Source organism: Phyllostomus hastatus, unplaced genomic scaffold (genome assembly GCF_019186645.2).
Source record: "Phyllostomus hastatus isolate PE091 unplaced genomic scaffold, TTU_PhHast_1.1 phas_scaffold_1674, whole genome shotgun sequence".
In the NCBI taxonomy this organism is placed as follows: Eukaryota; Metazoa; Chordata; class Mammalia; order Chiroptera; family Phyllostomidae; genus Phyllostomus; species Phyllostomus hastatus.
In genome coordinates this window covers 3,256,319-3,265,439 of record NW_025334011.1, presented here as the reverse complement: position 1 = coordinate 3,265,439, position 9,121 = coordinate 3,256,319, and the positions used below count along the sequence as shown (strand labels likewise).

The 9,121-nt window shown below is 36.6% G+C and overlaps 1 protein-coding gene and 1 pseudogene across 2 annotated transcripts in view; both read right to left on the bottom strand.

The window, feature by feature from the left end:
* Window positions 1–379: 379 nt before the first annotated feature.
* Window positions 380–501, bottom strand: LOC123831367 (annotated as a pseudogene).
* A 1,847-nt stretch (window positions 502–2,348) lies between these two features.
* Window positions 2,349–9,121, bottom strand: part of MTHFD2L (methylenetetrahydrofolate dehydrogenase (NADP+ dependent) 2 like) — a 97,602-nt gene continuing 90,829 nt past the window's right edge. For both annotated transcript variants that reach the window (XM_045857904.1, XM_045857905.1), the window contains exon 8: window positions 2,349–3,651. In XM_045857904.1, the coding sequence (XP_045713860.1) occupies window positions 3,539–3,651 (113 nt within the window). In that variant the 3' untranslated portion in view covers window positions 2,349–3,538. The remainder of the gene's footprint in view (window positions 3,652–9,121) is intronic.

Genomic DNA, 9,121 nt, shown 5'->3' with positions numbered 1-9,121 from the left:
TAACTACAGTTCTGAGTAGGAACTAATAACTTCTATGTCTGTATGCATAACTATGTGAGTTCAGGGGTGGAACTTAAACTCTCATGGCAGTTTCCATATGTTTCATTTGAAGAGAATCCTAAATAACAAGTAGAAATTAGACATAGAGTGATAAGAGAAAGGATTTTTGGTGGGGGAGGGGCCACCAAAATGGTGTAGTGAAAAGAGAGTGGGTTCTGGCTCCCATCATCCCAACAGACTTGTTCTGAATTCCAGTGCCACCTTCATTACCTTTTTGGCCTTGGATGAAATTTTAATCACCCCAAAAGTAAATTTTCTCATATATCAAATGGGGATTGTCAATAACAAAAAGAAAGTAAAGCATTTAGTAGCTGATAGGCCCTCACTTAAGGATAACTGTAACTAGTGAATGAGTGTAGAGAACACAGGGTGTGTATAACCATCAATAAAACAAGAAATTTAATAACGAACTATAGAAATGATCCCTGAAAGTTTAGTCTTAAGGGGAAGGGCTTACAGGAACAAGTATAAAGGACACACGGACAAAAATAAGTGGGGGGGGCGGAATGGGAGGGTGGTGAGGAGGGCTCGGGGGGGTGGGTTGGGATGGGAGTAAAGGGCAGAAAGCTGTACTTGAACAACAATTAAAATAGAAAAATAAAATAAAATATATTTTTAAAAAAGACAAGGAATTTAGTGGTTAATACGTGCTGGTGAGTCCTAAATTTCCATCATTAACCATAATCCCTTTTCTCTTTCTAGACTACTATTATATCAGGGCTTTTATTTATATATTGTCATCACCTCAAACTCAACATATCTTAAACTGAACATATTATCTTTTATCCAAAATCATCTCCCCTTAACTTCATTTTGTTAATCAGTGAAAACATTTCCCAGGCTCTAATTACAGTTCTCATAACTCACTCCATTTGGTTTGTTTAATTTATTCAAGCTTTCCCTAATCTATTTCCACATATTTAGCCAGTTGTATTTCCACACACTCTTCATTTTAGTGTGACTGTAACCGTTGCTTTCACATTTACTAAACTCACTCTCACCTCCGTATCTTTGTATTATTGTTCAGGGTCCATTCATTCTGTAGGATCCTTTTTACAGATACTTTTAGGAGAAGCAAGTTTACTTTTCCAAAGCTCCTGCACAAGGTTATCATGTCTACATTTTATGGACTGCAAATATTTGTAAATAAAGTCATGATACCAACAAACCAACTTTATCTCCTTTATGTGTTGAAAAAGGCTTCCTCCTTGACCAAACCCTAGTCAAGTTCCTGTGAGTCCTCTTCTTGAATAGTCTCAACTCGGCCTGCTCAGCCTCCTTTTAGAAAAGAATCCAGCTAAGTCAGTTGATGGACCCCCATCCCATATCAGATCAAGTTTCCCATTCCCCACCCTTGATATCATAAGTCATTGGCCTGCTTTTTAGCAAGAATTGTAGTAAAATAGTTTAGCAAGAATCACCCTACCCTTGATATCTAATCAAGTTCCTCTTAGTAATCTTCCATCCACTGACCCACTGACTCTGCTCAGTGGCTATAAATCCTCAACTGTCTTTGCTGTATTGGGAGTTGAGTTCAATCTTTTCTATTGCAGTAGTCTTGATTCTATTGCAATAATCTTGAATTAGTATTTTTTACCATTTTTAACAAATGTTAAAATAATTTTTCTTTTACATTGTTTTAGTTACTTTTTAGAAAGACTTGCTCTTGAATTTTAGCCTAGCAAAGGAGCAGAAACCTATACTATAATGAACAACCTCTCCCTCCTGCATTTTGGGAGGGGAGCAGGGTGGGCTCAAAGGACAGACCACCTTTTCTGTGTGTATGCATTTTGGTTCATTTTGTTTGTTTTGGGAATTTATGGCCCTTAAAAATTAAAGAGGACTTTTCTGAAATGTTTGTTTGGGAGTTTTGAACTTACACTTCTGTTGGGGTTATCAGACAAAGATGGTCTACTGGGGGTGTCCAGCCCGTGGCCTGTGGGCCGCATATGGCCCAGGATGGTTATGAATGCGTCCCAACACAAAATCGTAAATTTACTTAAAACCTTTTATTTTTCCTCATCAGTTTTTGTTAAGTGTTTGTGTATTTAATGTGTGGCCCAAGACAACTCTTTTTTTCCAGTGTGGCCCAGAGACACCAAAGGGTTGGACACCCCTGGCTGACTGTGGGATGGGCTATAGAACCTTTTCTTTCATGTTTGAAAAATGTATACATTTCCCAGCATACTGTAATAGGTACAAGCATATAAACAAAGAAACTTACAGATATCTTAAGGAAAAAACAAGACAGGTATTCTTATTCAAATTGCTTTTATTATACAGTTGAAATGCTATTAATCATAAACATCTAGTCTATTTTCACATAAATGATAAAGCATACAGACTGTTAAAGACATGCATTGGGTAAGAATCATTATTGGTACATACATATACTGGGATTTAGGTATGAAAACAATATATTTATGTAGCTAGAGCCATTTCAAAATACCCTTCAACTGAGAGTCACATGTATTTCTTAATATAAATTGTGTTAGAAACAAGGCATCTACTTTGAGAACCAAATGCTATAAGAGAAGAGGGAAGAACTGTGGGCAAGAACAACAGTGGATTTTTAGTCATATCTTCATGTTTAGTATTGGAGCATCATAAGTGTGTTTTCCCATTAGATTTTCAAATTTTTTAAAAAACATAACAATTCTTTAAAAAAGGACTCACTCATACTATGTCATATATTTTCCTGATAGTTGTAGGAAAAGGCTACCTTAGTTTTGTTTTATGTATTTGTTTGCTTTGAAATTTCCAATATTCCTCAAAGAACTATCCACATTGTATTATAGAACAAAAAAAAAATTACATGTAAACCTAATACATTCTTATTACATTTTTATGATGATAAGTAGTCCTTTATAATTTTAAATAATCACTATGCAGTACTGTATTTTTTGTCTTCCTTATATATTTTTCTTTCCTTGAATGGAACATCATTTCTTATTAGGATGCCTCATGGGATAAATTTGGGGGACACATAAGATCAAGATTTTAATTTTTTATATTTTATCTTTCTTTTAGCAAGTTAGTTCTTCTTAAGTATATGTATAGAACATAAAATATATAAAAATGGAGTATGTTTATGGTAAAACATAAATTACATTTTACATGGGTGCCCATTTGGCTGACAAACATTTGTTGAAAACATACAGTGTGTAATATTTAATTGTGTCAAAAATATATTATTATGAGCCCTTTACTGGTTTTAACATTATGAACAAATATTATTCACAAAGTAAACAACTATTACCAAAGTTTTCATTGGAATTGTTTTTTTTCCCCTAAAACTCAAAATCTGTTAGCAGGAAATGTATAAAGTTACATGAATCCTCTCATCCACAATGATTCCATCCATGAAAAAATAAATAATGCAGAAATAAATAGCTTTGTAGTAAAATATAAAGGTTTTTTCCCCTTTGACAAATAAATAAACAGCATAACTTCCACTTGCTGTGTTCTTCCCTGTGGTCTAGTAAACGGCTCTCTGAGCGGCCAGGAGGGTGTTCTTCAGAAGCATCGCCACCGTCATGGGCCCCACACCCCCCGGCACCGGAGTGATAAAGCCAGCCTTCTTCTTAACATCTAATGGAGGAAACAGAGAGGACTCTTAACTTTTAAATTTTTCTGAGAATTTTACATTTTTAAACATACTGAACTGTTAAAAGACAAACTGAGGCATACAAACCATTTTAAATGTTTCTTTGACCATTTATTGACTGCATTTGGGTGGTGCCAAACCGGCAGTGATTAGGAGTTCCAATGACAGGAACTCAGGAGAGACTTTTAAATTAAAATTTTTTTTCAATTACAGTGGACATAATGACATTATATGAGTTTCACGTGTACAACATAGTAATTAGACATTTATATAACTTACAAAGTGATCAGGCAGACTTTTATAGAGAAAACAGGGAAGCAAAGTCAGGAGATTATTGATGGATAGAGCCTCAAACCTAGTTGGCTGTTTGTGACTGGTGGTCTTTAGGTTTTGATTTCATAACTTCAATGCATTTACAGGCTGAGACTTGGGTTTGCTTCCATAGGCTGCCGCTGCCTTGGAGCCGTCTCAGTCCACTGGCCCCCTTGCTCAATTAACTTAACAGAATACAGTAGATTGTTCTGCTTTACACATATAACTCAAACAACCTCCAAGTATTTTTAGAATGGAGCAGGCTATAACACACACACACACACACACACTCAGTTACACAAATGCCTCTGTGTATGATACCTCATGTGAATAAAGAAAGAACACAAAAAGGTCAAAACTCTAGGCTGAACCTCCCTGCAGCCCAGTTTGTTTCACACAATGAAGAGCTACACCCCCTGCCAGACTCAGCTCCCTGTAATTCCAGCTCAGTGCTTCTACAATACTTGATATGGTCACACAGGAGAGCCAGGATACAGACAGTTCAGCACTCACTATTTGTTAAATTGTAATATTCCTGTTGCAATAATAGCATCATGTATGCATAGATAATACATTCCAGTTCAAGTCTGATACAAATCATTGAAAGTGTTTGAATTACTGAGCACATACACATAGCCCTGTTCTGAAGCATGAAGATGTTTCATCCAGCGAATATACTCAAAGAAAATGGCAGAGAACTTCCAGCACGTTTTGTTTAAGAGTGTCTTCACCCCCACAATATGACTGTTGAATGGCTCCGTGCATCCACCTGCCGATTTAGTGCTTCGCCATGTGAGGAAGAACAGTCAGGTTTACCCAGACAACTCTTACAAAGTGAGCAGAGAGAATGCTTCTTTAGTGTATAATGTGATATTATCAGTCACACGTTATTTAGGTAGACAGCCTTTTACAAGTTTGCTTGTGTACACTTCTATATGAGTCAAGATCAGTAGATGTTTTCTAGATCTTATTTATTATTTTTGTACAATTTATATTGCCTTTGTGAAATATGGCTTATAAAATTTACATCTACCTTAATTGAAGTATAGTAGCACACTGCAGTGATTGTTTTTTAAATCATAGGAAAAGCAAAGGAATAATACTCTTTTATTTGAAAAAAAGTCCAAATAAGTTTAAAGATATCACACACACACACACACACACACACACACACACACACACACACAATCCAGCCAGGGGATATCATGAATCTTCTCATGCTATGCAACAAAGAAAAAATAAGATCATTGAGATTCGGAAAGTAATATTTCAGTTTTACAAAAAAACTCTCTATTTGAAGAATGCCCTTGCCATACACCCCATCCAAAAACATACAGACCAGGTCCACAGCCACTTTGTAAATAGCTATGAGTTATCAGTCCTTTCTTCTCTTGTTCTAGCTATTCCTTCCACCAGGAATACTCTTCTATTATAGCCAAATAAGACATTCCTGGTCAGTCTTTAAAAGCTGATAAAATGTCACCTGTCTATAATTTTTCTCAAAAACTCGCCCATCCCACAGGGAATGAAAAGCTCCACTATCTCTGTTTCCAGGAACTGCCTCCGCCATGGAACTCACGCTGCGCTGTAGTTCCCTTAACTAGAAACACCAGGACTCAGGAGGTGGAACCAGGTCCTTGTGGTGGTGGTGGTGGTTGTCATCTCAACCTTTGACCTTCATGTACGTGCTATGTATTCATTATGTTTTGATAAAGTAAACTAAATAGCCCTTGAAACTTAAAATCTAAAATCAATTTGCAGGAATGTGTCAATGCTTCTGACTGGATGCAAGCAACATCAAAACAATTTAGTTCAAGCTAATGTCCTGGAAAACTCAGGATGCTCATTTTCTTGAGAAGGACAAAGTGCTTTTTTCAGATTTCAATAAATTGACTTGATGACATGAAGAATGTCAAGGAATCTGCTGGGGGCATAGAATCATTTTTATGGAATTCAATGTCCAACTTTGAAAAGTAAAGTGGCATGGAATTATGTGTATAGTGAAAACATAGTAATAACCATAGTTGAGCCCCTGCTACTGGCCAAGAACTTTATATACATTATTTTAGCAATATTTAATTATTTCACTAAATAGATGAAGAAGTGTGGTTCCCTGCAGTCACTGACTTAGAAGTCTCGTATATAACAGAGACATCATTCAAAGCCAGATTGGAAATGTTCTGTGATAGCAGAATTCCACCTCATCCCGATGCAGCTGTGTCGCCATGACCTGAACAAGTAGAAAAGCCCTAACAGACGCTCATGTGCCAAAAGTGAACTGCTTTCTCAAAGAGTTAGCAGGACACTCTGAAAAAAAGAACAAACAGGAAAGAGTTCTAATACAGTCATTTTCCTACACTGTTGCTATGAGTACTCACGGCCCATCACTTTTGGATCATACCCAGCACTTCAGAGTACACAGCTGGCTTAGCAGTCTGAGTTGTTTACATCTTCATCATCGGAGCAGATAAACCACTGTTCGGCTTAGGCATCATCTCTCTCTCTTTTTTTTTTACAACGTGGTTACTATTATTCCTGTGCACAAAAAGTGAGCTTTGGGTAGAGGAAAAGGGAATGGAAATGAGCTCTTGCATAAAATACCTTCCTGAAGTTTGTGGCTTGCTTTCTGCACTTTTCCACAGTATACTGGTGGAAAAAAGCACACATTCACCCTAGCCTACCTATCACATCACAGAATTGGACTACGCGATGGGTAATGAGTCCTCACCTGATGGTGCAGGGCTTCCCTGGACATTCATCAGCATGTAGTAGCACTGACGGAGCCCTGCAGGCTACTAACTAGGCAGAAATTTATGATATCACGGTAAACACACCTGCTTATTCAAATACTTGTTTCAGATCTACTTTATCTTTGAAAGAAAGTGAAGAGATGTAAAAACAAAATTTATAGACAGTTCTAAAAGGCAGACAGTGATAAATTTGATTGAAAAACATATAAGGTCTCTTCCTTTGGATTTCATTTTCATAAGAGTCTATGTCTGAGAAAGGAATACAGGGGTGGGCAAAAGTAGATTTACCATTGTTTGTATGGAAAATAATAGAATAATAAATAATAATAAAAGAATAAACTGTGTTTCACAGCTGTACCCCTACCTTTGCCCACCCCTGGAAACATTTATTTACTGCTGGCTAGTATTAGTATATTTACTTTTTGACTCTTTACATAAGGACTAGGATATGGGGGTAAGTGATTTCTCAAGAAAGGAAGGGGATTACTACTGGCAAATGCCAGGGGGTACAGATGCTAGCGCTTAGGAGAAATTCTGTAGTCTAATGACTTTGCATAACTATTTCACAGCTGTCCCAAGCAATGTGTTTATGAAGTATTAGAGGTGGCTTATGATTAAAATCAGTCATGTGAGAAAGAGTTAAATTCAGTGCAAGTTAGATGCTCTGGAAAGCATCTTCCCCAATTATGTCTGCAGGAGAGTAAGTTAACAAGAATTACCTTTCATTGGCCGGTCTTTCCCTCAGGGTAGACAAGTGTTTGCACCTGCTTGAAGAAGATGACGTTTTCAAAGATTAATCCTATAATGTGTGGGGTAAAGGTGTTCTATATGCTCCATTGAAAAGAAATACAGAAGCATTTTAAGGCAGCAGTGTCCTTCAGAGACTTACTGTGTGTTTAGGTATAAGGGAGTATATGTGTGTTTTATGGAAAGTACTCAAGGTTCTGTAAGTACAAGAATCAGATATTATCAAGATTGATATTGCACTTCCATGAGAGACTCACAAACAGGTATTACAAAAACCAGGGTTAGATTCAATTTCATAAAGTCGACATGATTTTAGAGTTACTGAAGCTCTTTGACAATGGAGGTGAATAAAATAATCATCAAATACTGTTACCTGCATGGGACTTGCTCTAAAGAATGAGATTCAGATGAAAATGGCATGGTCGTGTTTACAGTAGGTTTCTGAAAGTAAGAATATTTTGGGGAAAGGCAACAATTAACCTGACAATTTATCTGAATGACCTCGCTGTAAACTTTAAAGCCTGTGAAGTAAATTCTATGGACTTCCTGTGGTCAAACTCAAATGTAAAGGTTTGAGACAGGAAGAATAGCAAAGTCACACTGCCTAGGGGCTGTGCAGGTGAGGATTGAAGGTGTGTGCAGTCATTCTGATAATCTACTACAATAGTCTCTTGGTTTCCCGTCTCTACCATGTCAGCCATATAACCTGCTGCCAGATGCAGTCTTTAAAACACAGTGTAGATCACCTCAGCTTACCCACAACTCATGATTCTTCATTGTCTCTAGGATAAAATATAAATTCTTTGATATGGTAATTAAGGTCTTTTCTAATCTGGCTCTACATCCTTGTTTTGCCTTATTTCCTAATCCTTGCATATTTTCCTAACTTGATCATTCACTGTTCCCACACATGCTACAAGCCAGTGTAGACAGATTCACAGCAAATGGAATACAGGAGAAAGCCAGCCATAGTCACTGCCCCTTGGAACTTATAGTCCAGTTTGGAAATACATATTACAGACATAACTACCTAAATAATAGTTGAATAAGGCTATAAAATGTGCTACAAACAAAAGGTTTACTGCAGTGTAAATGTGAGGATGACCCAGATGACCCAATGAGCTTGAGCATTGTACACATATGTGGGGTTTGTCTATGTCAACTTCAGAAACCTGAGGGATGAATCAAACTTTCCCAGGTAAAAGGGAGAGGTGAGCAGTAGACTGTGTTCTTAGTAGGGGAAATGTTTGTGATAAAGGTGGAAAGATGCTTCCTGCAGGTAGAAAGTAGCATGAACTCTCGGAAACACCACAAGAAGACAGTGTGGCTGACAGAGAGGAGTGAAGGGCAAGAGTGGCAGGAAATGACAGGAAAAGCCCAGCTCATGGAGAGCCCAGCAGGTAAGGCTGAGCATTTTGAATATTAACCTAAGAGCAACAGTTAAAGCATTTCTAAAATTTGGAATATATATATTTTATATAGTATAAAGTATATATAATTTATTATATATCATATATAAATTAAATATAATTTATTATATATTATATTAAAATATACACTTTAATATATAATACTTATACATTTTATATATACTATATATAAATAAAATATATAGTATGCTTTATATATAAATATATGTTTTATA